The sequence below is a fragment of the Bradysia coprophila genome, unplaced genomic scaffold (assembly GCF_014529535.1).
Source record: "Bradysia coprophila strain Holo2 unplaced genomic scaffold, BU_Bcop_v1 contig_232, whole genome shotgun sequence".
Lineage (NCBI taxonomy): Eukaryota > Metazoa > Arthropoda > Insecta > Diptera > Sciaridae > Bradysia > Bradysia coprophila.
The window spans coordinates 19818222-19834601 of NW_023503493.1; the positions used below are offsets into that span (position 1 = coordinate 19818222).

General features: G+C 33.5%; 1 protein-coding gene across 1 annotated transcript in view; it reads right to left on the minus strand.

Moving 5' to 3' along the window:
• Positions 1–1876: 1876 nt before the first annotated feature.
• The window catches only part of LOC119075648, a 162951-nt gene continuing 148447 nt past the window's right edge, over positions 1877–16380 (minus strand). Inside the window, exons 19-23 of the mRNA XM_037182135.1 lie at positions 15165–15550; positions 14456–14585; positions 6144–6273; positions 5705–6052; positions 1877–2509 (exon numbers count right to left, since the gene is read on the minus strand). Of these exons, the coding sequence (XP_037038030.1) occupies positions 2115–2509; positions 5705–6052; positions 6144–6273; positions 14456–14585; positions 15165–15550 (1389 nt within the window). The 3' untranslated portion in view covers positions 1877–2114. The remainder of the gene's footprint in view (positions 2510–5704; positions 6053–6143; positions 6274–14455; positions 14586–15164; positions 15551–16380) is intronic.

The window sequence follows — 16380 nt, forward strand, 5'->3', positions numbered from 1 at the left end:
AATACTGTAAAGTTTGATTGAATAAAGACAGTTATTAACATCAACTCAACGAGCTTGTTTCTATTACATTTCTCCGAGCTCAGGAGAATTACTTCTACTCTAAGACTGTACCAATGTGTAAGAATGCGGTTTTAGCAGAAGGCAAAACACTCTGTAAAAAGTAAAAGTACTATATGTTGTGTGTGTATCTGTATAGTGAAACAAATATTTTCCCTTTTTTATTTTCATAAATTTCATAAAGATATCATCAATTCAATATTATAAATCTATAGGTACATACTGTACATTATGGATGGAAACATATATATCAAATGTTTGATTCAATTTTTCAGGTTCGTTACATGAACTTTTTCATAGCAAATACATAAAGTTAAGTTAGTAAGTAAGTGAGTCAATGAAACTATAATAAAGTACTTTTGCGTCGTCGTATGTCTTGTCTTTGTTAAGTATGTCAAATTATGAACTCAAGACAGGTAGTTTATAGAAAAGCTTCTTGATTAAATAAAAATGACATCCAAACTTAAACGCACGACCCGTCTTTATTTTCTGTAATCATTATACAATTGTGTAGTAGATCCAAGCCACTCACAATTTTTGTCAGAATAATATAAAATTGAGTTTACAACAATATCTATATGTTATCCGAGCCGAAATTGGGCGAAATCTAGTTATTTACTTTCATTGAGAAATTGATCTTGAAATTAGTGAGTGATTCCCATTTCAACCCAACTCAATAAATAAACGAATATAGTCATTTGTTATGGATAATAAAGATATTCAACGAACGACGATCGCTGGCTCAGTGTCTCTAAATAGTAAAATTTGTGTTAAAACTGATGAAGTAAAAGATTTTGAACGAGACACTTTAAACAGTATAAGTAATAAATTTAATGATTACATCACGATAGATCATCTTGAATGCTGTTTGAAATACAATCCATGTTAAAAAATCATACAAATGAATGAATGAATGAAACATTTAACGAAACTTAAGTGAGGCTGCGTCTGAAAGTACAGTTTCTTGAAAACATTATGGAAAAAGTTAAAATGTCTTGATGACCAAAAAATGAAATTAATCTTTTGTAAGTACTACTTCTCTTCACTTATAAATTACACTACTAATGCGCTCAAAAACAAATGGCAGCAATTTGTCAAAGTAATATTCCTGCCTTAGTCGTAAAATTAAAAAAATTGTTTAAACCAATTGGCGAGAATACGAACAGTCGCTGCTAAAATTGACATGTTTTTAAACTTCCTTTTCACAATTTGTTTCACGAAAATGGGACCAAAAATTCCAAAAATTAAAACGAAAGTTACGAAGTTTAAGAAGACAAGAATATCCCCAATGGTGGAGTTACTTTTTCAAATGTATTCTTTCGAGATCTGTTAGAATTAGCTCATGACGATAATGTAACAACTGTGTTTAGTGCTGAATCAACAACGAAATCCTTTTAGTACACACAAAACTCCACTCATTATTTTGGTATTGGTCGTTTTAAAATTGAATAATTTATTTTATTTCATAATCTACTGAATGATTTGATTGACTGTTTTTTGAATATCCTTTTCTCATTTGCCGTTTATAGAAAACATTTTCTTGTACCTGAAAAGATAAGCTTAACTATTCTTGTCTAGTTGTCTGATCATGGTGTAACTACTCAACTAGACACATTGTTTAAAATTACAATTTTCTTTCTCACTCTCAATATACAGTTAATGTCAGCCGAACTGGTGCCTACGCTTGATCCAGCTGTCTCACCATTTGGCCCTCCATACAAACACACGACTTACACGTCTTTGTACAGGGTTACATTGCGAATGTACGCGTGTGGTTGTGGTAAAATCACTTAAGCGCGCATAATCAGTGTGATTGTATAAATGAGCCAGATAGTAAAACAGCTAAAAAAAACTCAGATGCAAATATGATTGGCAATAATTGTGTTGCGAAAATTAAACATGAAGCTCAACAATATGTTTCTCGTATACTTACTTACTATTCGCATAAATCAATAAATCACCTGTAGCATCAAGAATCCTAAATGCCAGTAGTCAATAAAACTAAACGCTTTGATGTAACATTCATTGTACCAAAATAACCGAAGAAACCAGTAACACTAATCTTCACATTCTTCTAAAATTACTTCATGTACGGACAGATTCGGTGGTGGCAATGGATTCATACCACTTTTATCTGTTTGATCATTTTGCTGATTTTGAAAATTACCATTCGCCCTTCGTACCGGAATCTCCATCGTCCGGTTCAGCAGAAAGTCCAAATCATGTGAAATTCGATCAAGCATACCATTTGTCGATTTATCACCATCGTCTTCCGTTATTGTGATGGTTGGGGGAGACGGTTTAGCTTTTGATGGCGATGGTGTGGCGTTGGTTGTGCCAGCTAATTGTGTTGGCTGAATGGCATGTTGTACAAGCGCTGTCTTATTGAATGGTGGAGCATCATTAATATCGATGGTTGGTAATGATTCAATGAAAGTGATTTTGGAATGCTCTGCAATTGAAATTTCAATAAAATTTGTGTTAATTCTTTTACGGTGGTTCAACAAACCGAATAAATCGAATTTGATTAAATAAGATTAATTGAATTGCAAAATTTGTGATTCGTATTTTAACATATTGTGAGACTAAGGAGACAGTACATATTTGGATAAAATATTGTTCTGGTATGCTGGTTGTATTCATGGTTCAATTCGAACGAACGATTGCATTCATTTCCGCTGAGAAACTTAACAATTTGGGTTTTGTGGCAAGTTTCATTAGCTTTTGGCAATCTCATAACTTTAATTGTATAGAAATGTTGCACTTCCATTTGAACAGTAGCAGTCTTGGTATACTTTCTTTCCAATGTATTGAGTTGACTTTCGTAAAATTGATAATTGATGTTATGTGAAGTTTGTTAAACTTATATCGAAATGTTCGAGAAGTTTTCGATAGTTTTCCCTCGAATGTGGTGCCTGAAGAGTCAAAGCAAATCAAACTTCGTTTTGTTTTAATAGATCAATTAGTCGAGAAAAATGACAAGAAAATAGTTTTTACTTAGAGTACAATTTTAATTAAATAAAATGGCAAATTTAAGCAGATATTTTCTGCGGATACAGAGCTTACATTTTTAAAGTTTCAATGCTCGAAAAGGTTTAAGATCGACCGAAAATACAGTAATGTCTTGTTAACATTAACACTTTTTAACTTTGAAACTTTGAACTCAAAAGACTGATATTCGGTTTCTGGTGGAAAATCGCATCATTTTATACTACTAGAACAGCCTATTCGAACCAAAATCTTCTTACTGTATAGTGTACCCATGGTGTTCAAGTAAATTTAATTTTCGAAACCCGACCCAAAACCGGTTCAAGGTAAATTTTCGAAAAACTTTTTTTTTGCTTCCATTCCACGGTGGGGTTGAACAAAACTTAAATAGAGTCGCGACACCACTTCTGATTTTTTTTTTTATTCTTATTGAGGGACTCGAGTACTGTAAGGAACCACATTCAGTTCGCAAAATTTTCCAGCCGTTTCGGAGAACGGGCACTCATGGCCGTGCGGGACCGACGAGTCAATTTGAATACAGATTGTTGTCGCAACGGATAGAGTGACTAATTCTAAGCCAATTCGTATTGAAATAGCTCCTTTCGACAACTTGACCACGTAGCTACAGCCAGCTAAAGTCGAAAATTCGACATCTTTGAATGGTGATATGTCCAAGACGAAGAAAGTTTGAAACTCTTTGAATGGCGATATTTGTAGAGGATTCCATGCTCTATTAATAGCCGAGAATGGATTTTACAAAATTTGTCTGAATTGTACAATATTTGAAAATTTTTATTTTCACCATCCTCGGCGAAACTTGGACTCATCTGCAATACACAGATTGACCCTGTCTGCAACAAAACAATAATGCCTGATCAGCCTGCAGTCTAAGCTCTACAACGATACCACACTCGCCATCCCAGCCTCACAACAAGTATCTGTTGCAGCAAGGTCACTCTACGACGAAATTTTCAATTTACTATCTATCTTCAAGTGCCCGTTCCTTTAGAATGAGTGGAATTGTTATGCATTCTTCATAAATAAGTGGTTTAAGTTATTTGAACCAATTCTTACATTAGTTACGTGCATCTGGAGTCGGTTAAAGCACATCTCCGAAACGGCTGGAAAATTTTGCGAACTGAATGTGGTTCCTTATAGTACTCGAGTCCCTCAATAAGAATATAAAAAAAATCAGAGGTGGTGTCGCGACTCTATTGTTCAACCCCACCGTGATTCAGCTGTAATAACCTACCAAATTCAAGCTAAAAATATTCCTGATCACATTAAGGGTACTTATATTGCAAACACTCGTGTATCTACTACTCTCAGTGTTGGTATTTTCAGTACTTCGATGTCAATACTCAATGAATGTTCGTTATGTGGAAAATAGATTAAAGCTGATTAAGTACTTGAGCTTGAATACAGAATTTGATATTTTAAACAAGGACTTACAGATTATACTGACACGCGTTGCTGCTTTAAAGAGTAAATTCGCGGAAACGTCGACCAATAAAAATTTAAATTATTTGTCGCATTAGTTTTGATTTAAATAAAAGAGGATGTTCTTAATTAAAATAAAATAAATAAATTCGATCAACCGTGATGGAATTGTTCACAAAGTATATTATCTACACTACAAGATTCTGGGTTTAGAGGGTTACTGCATCTACCGTTAGAATGGAAAATAAGTCTTTAATTTTATGGGATGCAAATAGAATTTGATTTGCGGAAATATATCGTTATTGTCGTTACACTCTCGTTTTAACAAAAGTACTTGAGCTTAATTTAAAAACGAATGAACATCGAATTGCATCACGAGCGCAATGTGTTCCAAAAATATAGGAAAACAATAAATTTGCAGTTATTATTTTGAACGTTCTTCCACATATTATCGAACATTTTGTCCAATCGAATGTTCATTGTTCATTTATTATAAACTTTAGCGACCGACGGCATCCAGCATCCCAAAATACGATTTAATGTTGTTTTAACTTACGAATTTATATGACAATGCAATAATATAATGGGGAGGCATGGTCGTTCGCTTATTATTTATTATGGCTTGTCGAATGCAAACACTGGCTCTGTCCGCATTCTGCTAAAGTGTATACTTGTGTATAGTTTTCGTAAAATATTTTTTGTTTAATGTAGTGCAAGACAATTTCTTTTTTGAAATTTAAATTCAGTTTTTCGATTTTGCTATATATTGTTTCTGCTTGGACACATTAGCATTTCTTTCGAATCGGATTTAATGAGTAATTCAGTAAATGGGGCAAACGAAATTGATTCGGAAATGGAAGCGGAAAAAAACTGTAAAAAATAAAGAAATTGCGAAGAAACATTGCTGAAGAAGATTATCACTACGTTATACAATCGTTTCTTTGAAGCAACAAGACAATGCAATGGGAAAAAGATTTACAGCATTGTTTCTCTCCGAAATTGTAAATAAATTTGTAAGCGGAAGAACGATGAAAACAATTCCTATTTGAATAACAATAACTAGACGAATGTCTTGGCAAGCGGAAACTAAAAATTTGAAATTTTTATATTAAAAAAGAACTTCGTTAGGGTAAAATTCGGTCAGAAATTAGTTCGTTGGCCTTATAAAGTAGCTTTGCAGTGTAGAATATGCAAAAAAAAAAAATTATCAACAACCTACCTTTCACTTCGCCTTTATTCAATCCCTGCAATATATCCAAATTGATCACAGCAAAACCATTTGCGTCAACGTTAAACGACTCCTGATTTGTTGCATACGCATCCAGATATTGTCTTTGTTGAACGTCATACTCATAAGAAGTAGCTGCTGCTACACTAAAACTACGAAAATTACTGTCTAATGATGATGGGTTGTCCAGCGACTGTGCAAAGCCCGTTTCGCATATATCGCCTGAAGTCATTCCGACCACATGATTTCTATGCGATGCATTCAACATATCCAACGGCATGTTCGTACCTTTAGTCGGTGCACCGTCATTTTCCTTCTCGCCGTCGTGGCTGGTATAAACTGTGAAATTTTGCGGAAAACACAAAAGATTAACCAATGTTTGATTAAATTTTGTTGATTTTTTCCATTTTCGTTTGGTGCTTTCACTTACAACTTATTGGACTATTTATTGAACCGGAACAATATTCTTCGATGCATTGTTTGGTGGTACTCTTATTTATCGTCTCGGATTGTAACTTCTCTTCGGCTTTTATAACAAAGCAGAAAAGTACAGAAAATCCCTGCAATAAAATCATAAAATTTATGGATTTTCCTATGAATATATGTATCTAGATGGGGTACATGTTTTAGTGTATGGTAGTGACTACTTATATGCGAATATATATGTACTAAGTTAGTTTTGTATGTTTTAGCTAAAGTTGAGGCCATTTGAAGCGAAAAAAAAATTATATAAGGAAGTTGGAAGTTGGAAGTTAATCCTCACATTTTATACAACTATAACATTGTGTATCCAGACATAACATTGTAGATTCAATTTAATAGTGTGTATACTATAAAGGACCATGGAGAATATACAAACCGAATGGATAGTATATCAGAAAAACGAACAAGAAAAAAAGATTGTAATTTCTTAAAAAAGAAGAAGAAGAAATACGAAGTGCTTATTTCAACCATTTTTCGGGCTTCCATAAGAGATAACAAAACACTGAGACTGCTTTATTCCGATATACATTATAATATACACACTTCGCTAGTTAAAAGGAAAAGAAACATTTTTATCCGTACGTTCAATTACATTCTCATGAGAGTTTCCGTTTCCAACACACAGAAGAACTTATTTAAAAATTTATTGCTCATCATGTTCCACGAATGTACACTTGATACAAAAGTACAGTGAAATACTTCGAGTTTTGAGTTTTGTTACATTTTGATTACGATCAAAGGAGGTAATGTTATTCAAGTGTATTCCGAATCTCATTTGGAATTACAGCTATCATAACTGCACAGTGTGAAAGAGTATGGTGACGAATAAATCATAAGGGAAAGATGTATGCAAAGCTTTGTTGAGATAAATGAAACCGCCAGATAAATATTAGGGCGACATAGAGTGCCTATGTATCAGATTGATGGAATGGGAAGATGAGAGAAAATTCTTTTGAATGAAATAATTATAGTTCTATGAATTCAAAACTTATTATTCCTAACACATGCCTAGATCCAACGAATTACAATTTATAAATTGTTATTTTGGATTTTGAAACATAATCACCCTGTAAAATACAAACTTTTCCTCTTAAGTGAAATAGAAGTTTAACAAAATTGTGACTTTATTTTCAAATAAACAAATAAGCACAAGCACTCCAATTTTATCAAAATATTGCAGACTCATGGAAACGATTCACCAGAATGGAAGCAACTTCTTGGATCTCAAGTATTATGTTCATGGATTATGATATATACATGGATTTTGTACATGGAAAAGTTTACAACAAATTGAAACTTTATTACATTCCAGTAATAAATATGTATAAAACAAAATACTTATGACAAAAATTTAAAATGGAGCTGCATTAGCTGATTAAGAGGTGTTTTTTTTTCCTGCTCATCCCAATCGTAGTGCTACACAACACTGTTATCTATATATATTTGATGTAATTAATGAAAGATTAAAATAAAATTAATTCTCTTTTTGACGTATACTGTGTCAGTAGATGCACACGTAGTTGTTAATTTTTATAAAATTGAAATACATCTGTGGAACCTATTAATTCATGTAATTAATGCTCAAAGTCAATTCTAGTAAAATAAAAGTGAAGCGAACTGAAGCATCACTGTATTTATTAGTCATGAAAACCTTTACTTTTTAGTGAAAACATTAAATAGTTTCAACTACACCAAACGCTTTTCAACTTACAAATTTGAACGGGATTTTAAAGTAACTCTTCGTCTCTTTGATTATTGTGTTGGAAGAATGAATTTCTTTAATAAGTTAAAGTATAAACGAACATTGGAACTGAAATTAAGATATTTAGTGTCACGTGAGATGCAAAGCAAAGCTGAGTGAAGACATTGATCAGTCGGACCTTTAAGTAAGATAGTTCGTATCTCATCAGGCTACGAATTCAATTTTATTTTCCTCTTTCAGTCACCTTGGGATGGCAAGTAAAAAACTAATAATACAATGAGTGTTCCAATTTTAAAACCTAAATCTTAATAATCCTTCGACGCAACGCACTTCAAGCAAAAGTGCTATTAATGACAGCTGCCAAATAGAGTACGATTTTGTATGAAATTGTATCCTCACTCTTTTTACAGTGTAAAATTTTGTATGGAGCACTGTCAAGTTTTAGTACCCTATTAAGAGTTCCACTTTTGCTTGAAGTGCGTTGAAATGATTGAAATAGTCACACGCATGCGCGGCGCGTGCAGCACACTAGTATAAAATCTGTGTAAAGAGATTTAATATATGCAATTTTGTTTGCATGAATGAATCAGCTGGAAAACTGATGACGCAAATTCTAGTCGCATTGATCCTTGTAATTAAAAAAGCGAATTAAAATAAAAACGAATTTACAAGGAAATTTTGCATACGGTCCGTAGCGAATTCATTGAAAATTCAGTCAGAATTTGAAATGAACGAATAAATGTGATCGATTCTGAAGAAATTTTGTTTTGAAAACACAAACCACATACTTGGACCGTTTCAACCTTTCTCAGGTGTCAAGAAGAGCAATACTTATTGCTGATTGTGATTCAAATAGATACTGACTCTGAAAGAACTCGAACATTTTCGTACCATTTATACGCAAAACATATACATCTAACAGAAATATATTTCTTTTTAGATGATAGATGAAAAATTGTCTGGATGAGCGTATATAAGTCTTACTGCAACTGACATTTGCATGTTTGCGTCAGTTGGTTATTTCATTATTTATCTTTCGAATGCAATTTACTGTAAGTACACATATTAAACATTACAAATAGAACCATTTTGTACTTTATAACTCTTGTCTAGCTGCTTGGATAACATGCTCTCGAGGGTAAAGTGTTTTTGCATTGTACAACTTTTTTTTATCACTCAAATGCTCTCGCTTAAAATGAACTTCATACATGTAAAATATATGTTCCAGCTCCTCACGTTCGGAATACATTTTTTGCATATTTTTCCGTTCGCGAGATAAATACGAGTCGAGCTAGAATGAAAGAAAGAAAAAAAACGACGAAGAAAAAACCATCCGTGGAAACGTTATCCATTGTGCTAAAGGTTTAGCTCAGCGTATTTGTATAAATTTTCTTTGTTGGAACAAAATAAATAAATAAATGTCTTATATACACAATACTTTTTCTCCTATCCCGTTGTTCCATAACTCCCAGATGCCATCAAAAAATTAAAACCAGACCAATTTTCTTACCGAATACAAAAACACAAATGTACTGAAAAAATATGCTCAAAAGATGTTAGAATTTAAGTTTTTTTTAACCCACCCAATTCGATGTTTTTATTCAAATCGTATTTCATTTTTCAGATACAAATGTAACGTCTCTCAGTACGAACAAAAGTCTTATATAGATTTAAAGCGATATCGCTGTAACATAATATTAAATTCTTTTCCCTGTTGTGTGGTATTGTGACGCAGGCACAACTCTTTCCTCATTGATGGAAATTCGTTACTATAAAAATTAATATGAAGCCCGTTTCCCGGTTCAACCCCCATTGTTTGTTACAATTTCTTCTTTTTTTTTTTTAAATAAATTCTTTCTCTCTCAAACTTTTCTAGTAATCGCACTACATACTGAACCAACACAGCCACCGACCGTTTTCATTAAAACTTGTTTTTAAAGTTTGCTATTGAGTTCGATAAAAATCGTTCTTTAATGGACTGAAATGAACGTTTTTATTTATCAATTTAATCTAGGGTTTCCTGCATTGACTGCAATCGAAATATTGGTACACAAAATTGCTCTTCGGTTGGCACTGAGACGGGAGCATTTAATCGGATCCAAATAGGGGAAAAAATGTTCATAAAAGTTGCAAAAAGAAAAATCGTATGCATGGAAGTCTATATGGACACGGTAAATTATTCTTTTTTGTCGGTTTCGTTGTATTTACTTTAATATTAATAAAAAGAGAAAAAAGGAAGAAAATCGCAGCAGAACAGAAAAAACTTTTTGTTTTTTTTTCTCTCGTTATTTCACTCCTTTTTTGCCAGGCGCTTGTTTTATTTGTTTTGTTCAGTTGCAAGCAGTGTAAGGGAAAGTGTTTCAAGTGCTTGATAATGTAATTTCACACCTAACATTTGTCGAGTAAATGCTAAGGTTGTTCATTTTCAAACATTATACTGTTTGCATACTTCAACAGATTTGAAAATCAATACTTCCCATCTTCATACTCTTACTGTATCCACTGTACCAAGGCATATCATATTTTCTTCAAATATTTACCCAAGCAAGATTTCAATGACAAAATTACTTAATTTCATTCAAGAAACACATCAAGATAAACTTATATGAAGTGACCTCCTCATTTCAAATTTGTTTCACTTCAGGGGACCATACTAAATAGAGCGGAGCGATAAGAGCAATTGCGTACGTTCAAGCAGAGTATAAAATATATAAGGTGCCGGGTAACGGTTGAATTTCCCTTGGTAGCTTTTAATGTTTATAACATCCAATTAAAAAAGCTTCATATAAATTTACGTTTTGCGTTGTATCTGTGGGGTTAAGTGACCAAACTTACCGACCACTTAGAATAATAAAGAAACTTTTTTCGAACTTTGTTTTCGGATCCTTTTTATTTCTTTTCGTAATAAAAAGATAAATAATTATTTTACAGGGTGGCTGACTTTGTCATGAGGTTTGTGGAAAACTTTCAAACAAAAAAAAGTGGTCTTTCTACATTATGCATATCGCCGCACGGTAGAAATTTTGTATTGTTTCGTGTTAACTACTAAATGGAACAACGGACAACGGATGAAAGTTTCATTTGGTTGGGTTACTGGGAAATTTTGAAAAGTTTGTAGGAAAATGTTTCTCCTATTGTAGTGCATACATAACGGAATCTCACCCGTCGATGCAAATATTTCGAATACTTTACATTATTTGTGTTGATAAACAATTTGCGGTTGCAGCGTTTGAAACATTTCAACGGGTAACCTTAACCCAATATCTCTTTTAAATAATTCAATCGTACTTATTTCAACAAGGAAACTAGCTAAGCTAAAATTTGAATTTTACAAACTTTTTGAAACTTGTTGAATTTTTAATCGAAGTCTGTGTTCGCTTTTTTAATAAATTGTTACCAGTTTTTTGTTATTTTTTACTTGGAAAGTTTTCCAAATAATTTCTTTACGAAAATATCGTTCTCCATTGATTCCGTTGCATGATTTGCATTTGCAAGCAAGCTAAAAAAAAGTGGCTCAAAGGCACAAAGTCCGCGTTAAGGGGTTTTCAACTTTTCAAATATGTTTATCTATACCGACATACAACACTGCAATACCCTATAATATCAACTCGAAAACTTTTACCGAAAAGAAAAGGCAACTTGTGCAATTATTTTTATACAAAGGAAAGTTAAGGTAACAACCTTAATACAACATTTTTGTCGTTGAATTTAGCAAAACTGTATTGTACTAAATTTTAGCTCGGAAGGAAACTAAGTAAACTAATTGAACCCTTAATAAATTGATGAAGGTATGATGACGATGGATTACGCTCAATGATAATTATTTTAATTAAAAACAAATTGACACGGCTTCTGTGAATTAATTTCAAAACTATGTAAACTTCCACTTCAGTCGATATTATAAAAGTTTTGATGAAAAAAGAAACTGTCATGTTGAGAAGATAACAAGGGAGAAGGTAGCCAAATGTCTCAAACGGTGAGGTCTCATCAGTTTTGGAACTGTAGCTATAAATGGCATATGTCTTATGACAAAATGTCTTATGACAAAATGTTAAAAAGTGATACACAGACAAGGTAGAAACAAATCACCTTCAATTTCAAGTAGTAAGTTTAGAATTAGCGAACAGGTTTTCGGTATAATGCGTACACTCTAAAGTGCTAGACAAGTGTTATTAACATCGCTTTATTTTCTATTTCAGAATTGATCGAATTACGCAAACATGGTAGCCACTTTGGTTTCAATAAGCTATCATAAATTCACGATGCTTCAAGCAAACAGCGTTCATAAGCTCAAAACTATTTCATCTTTCCGGAACATTTAATTTATTTCTACTTGAGACGGGTAAGCATATTTGCTCTCTTGCAACCCTTCTTTGCGGAACAATGAACCTCTAAAGCATCTTATTAACGTATAACTAATATTTCACAATTAATTCGTAACGGTGCGACGGGCACTGTACCGCTGTAACAACTTAAGTGTAGGTATCTGGCGTATGTATTTATTATGCCCGCAGGCGTGACGCAGGTCCTCTACTACAAAAAATATCCAAATATTTTTGTAGGGACTAAGGGAAATATTTTCAACAACTTTTTTACTTCACTCATAGCCTCAACGACCCTTAAACTATTTTATTTGTATTTTGTGCTTCAATACGAGTTCAACGAGCAATCCTACGTCAAAGTAATATGAAGAGGGTGTCCTAGTGCTGGTCCTTGGATTTGGGATTATAATTATAAAACGGAAGTTGAATCTGTCATTTGTGACGTTTTTTTTAGTAAAATTTTCTCTGGTAACATTTTTGAGACACAAGGACCTGCGCCACCTTCACCTTTTAAGGGTTTTCTTAACTGATATAACAAACAACCATTTTCACATTAATTCTTAATATATATTTCCTTTTATTTAGAAAACATATGTCACACACCCTTGAATGGCTGAGAGAAGAGAAAAGTAGCTAAAGTTTTGTGTACATAAAAAATGTTTTTCTTTAATATCCTAACGTATGGTGTTATTATAATGTCTTCTCTGTGATAAAGTGGTTACAAAACTTATCCGCCCGCGAAAAAGTAACTTTATGCAGCACAATTTGCAAGAAATAAAGGCTAATGCTTCGTAAGGCAGCTATCTTTTTAAGAACAACATCCGTCATTATCTTTATGTAGAAATCAGTTCAGACCAAGGAAAAATAAAATTGTGAAATAAATAACATTTTGTACCAGCGTGAGTACATCGTTCAATTATGTTCAGTTATTTACAGTTGGATAGATTTATATCTCGAAAAAAATCACGTAAATTGAACGTTTGTTACCCATAAATAAATAAAAGTATCTCTTTAAAGTGGATCATTCAATTATAAATTGCAGAGTTCAACGGTCAATCCCTTCTATTGACTTAATAGTTGTAATGTGAGTGTGGAGTACATATTCGTTGATGAGTGATAGGGTTTCTAGAATGTTTTTTTTTTGCAGCAAGAGTTTAAAATAACCTCACTTAAGTTTCGTTAAATGTTTCGTTAATTCATTCATTTGTATGAGATTTTTTTAACGTGAATGACATTTCTTGACGTGGATGGCATTTCTTGATGTGGGTGGTGATCTATAGCGGACCTAATAGTCTGAGTTCTTATGACGAAAAGAAGCGGTCTGTTCGATTTAGACCTTTTTAACGAAGGGGTACGATGGGGCGTGAAACTTTCCGAACTATTTGATTTTCTTAGATGTTTTGAGGTATGTAACGATAAAAACCGATTTCTATTGTGGAAGATCATTCAAAGGCCCAGTAATTTATTCGGTTAAAATAAACAGAAATAGTCACCAGCCTGCCATATGTGGAATTTTTTTTTTATTTCATTTTTGTTTGCTGTTGATACCATACTAATCTCTCATTCATATATGATATAGCCGTCTGCAAGAGGCTAATCTTTATTGACACAAACAAATATCACATATTTACAGCAATCGTAATTTGTCGTATGCACTGTAGTCTTTCAAGTTTTGAGAAGCGCAAAACTCATTTTAGAATAAGCCTATAAACAGACTATCTTTGTCAGTGCCGCTTTTAGCTTTTGGGCGCCATCGGACAAATGGAAAAATAGGCGCCAATTTAGTAAAGCTAAAAAAATTTTAAGGACCTCGGGCGCCATTTTCTTTTGTTTTACTTGAGGCGCCACGGGCATTTGCCCATTTGGCTCATATGGAAAAGACGGCACTGATCTTTGTAAGTAAAAAATTGAAAGAAAAATGACACCACTGTCTTTGATACTCCGACGTCATCTATTGCGCACATACCACGTATCAGTGCAGCAGAGAAACCATTAAGTTTGTGTTTTGATTACAAGAACTCTATTGAACACTGATATAGAGTAATATATAGTAAAACTAAATGCATATTGGAACGTATTTACTATTGCATATCATTCGTTCTATTGGCAATTGTATTCGGATAAATTTTAGTACAGCAAATATAGGTAATAGCATTCCTTTAGAATGTAGCCCAATAATAACGTCACATACCATTGCTTCTGCCACACGCAATTACAAGTAAAATGTATACTTACCAAAATAATGCTGGAAATTCCAAACACATAGTTGAGAATAAATTCGTTTGAGTTTAAATAGATGAGATAGGATGTATCTGTTGTTAGTTTTACAGTTAAGATGATTGCGGTGCGGTATATCAGAGCGATTCTGCAAATACAGAGAACATTTAGAAATAACTAGATCAAACACCATACTAGAGAGGGAGCATCAACAAATCTCGTCAGCTATTTCTGACGATTTTGTTGCACAAGTAGATGGTGCTTTTAAAAACAATGAAGGTTTCGAGGTAAATAGACTGAAAAAACGGCTGACCTTAAAAATACGATTTTTAAATTGCGAGTAAGGCCATCGATAAAGGATTTTAATTCCAATGTCTTCGTATTGCTGATAAATATTATCTGAGTAGCAAGATTCCCCATTGAATAGAAAGCCATCGTACACGACATACAACCGTCGCAAATGTATGTATACACATACGAAAAGTGATGCCATAAATTAAAATAAATTTTCTACTCGAGAAATTCCGTAACCACCTACTGTTAGAGAATCACAAGAATCCACAACTTCAATCCGATTCCATATATTCCGTATGCGTTACCGCATGAGAACAACATTGGAATATGTACGTCAACATGGTGGAATTGCAATGGTAAACTGTGGGTCCTTATAATTCCCTGCCTGTGAGCTCAAGAAACAATTGTAAACATTATCTGTCACAGCACTCACCTTTTCAATATCGACGCATTATGTTTATCGTGCTTTTTCGCCAAATACAAAAGCTTTTGGAATAATGTGAATATCAGCAAACAAAACAGCAAAACAAATAGCAATTCGATAACAACAAACAATATGAAACCGAGGCTCTTAACATCCAACCACCAGTTTTTGGGCCATTCACCCATCACAGTGTATATGAGTGGTAATGCTACAGCATATAATATCGGTAACAGCCAGCTGATGCCAATCACTCCACGCATTCCCGAAGTTAAATGAATTTTCGGGCTCTTTCTGGTGTCCAATTCAGACTGAATAATTAGAGTAATTCCAATTAGAGTCGACGTACCCAACAGTAGTAAGCCAGCCAAGCTTGAACTTATAATTCCATGCCAGTTCTGGAAACAAATGAATATTTTATTATTATCAACGGATGATTATTATATTTGCAATTGCGAAGTTCAAAAACCACTTCAACAATCTTACACAATGCTAATTGTGTACAAGTACCCTTAAATAACATCAAATTTTATCTGGTAGTTTCACTAAGTCCACTCTGAATTCCGATGTGGATATAACGAATTGCGTTGAATCCTCTTAGTCGTATCATTATTCAATTTTATTTTCAAGTAAATTTTGCAATAGCATAAACGAGGTAAAAGAACTAACTAGAAGATAGAAAAAAAGCAGAAAGGAAAATACGGGAAATTAAATCAACTCAGGTCGACTGAGAGCTTTTTAAGATGGAACATAAATGTGAACGATGTAAAGTATCGAATGTAGATGTACTGTGCAGCAGAATAGAAAATATTTCTCCATTGCAATGCAGTGAGTAAGTGAAAGAGGGTGATATTTTTAGACCCGTACGAAGTACTGGGGTCTTATGCGTTTACGCATACGTCCGTAACACGTCGAATTGGACTCCCTGAGTAAGGGGAAACCTATTGTGGTTGTCTAGAGATGCCAAATCAGTGAAAAAAAATGTCCGTCTGTCCGTCTGCACGATAACTTGAGTAAAACGCATCCGATTTTGAAAATTCTTTTTTTTTCCGTTTGGTAATGTCAAAAGACAGGCTAAGTTCGAAGATGAGTGATTTTGGATCGACCCTTCCCGAGCTGTGGCCCAATAAGTGCTTTACGGTTTTTCGAAGATATCTCCGGACATTCAAACGTTACACTTGTAACTGATACGTCAAATAAAATGTATTTACAATACCGATCGACAAAA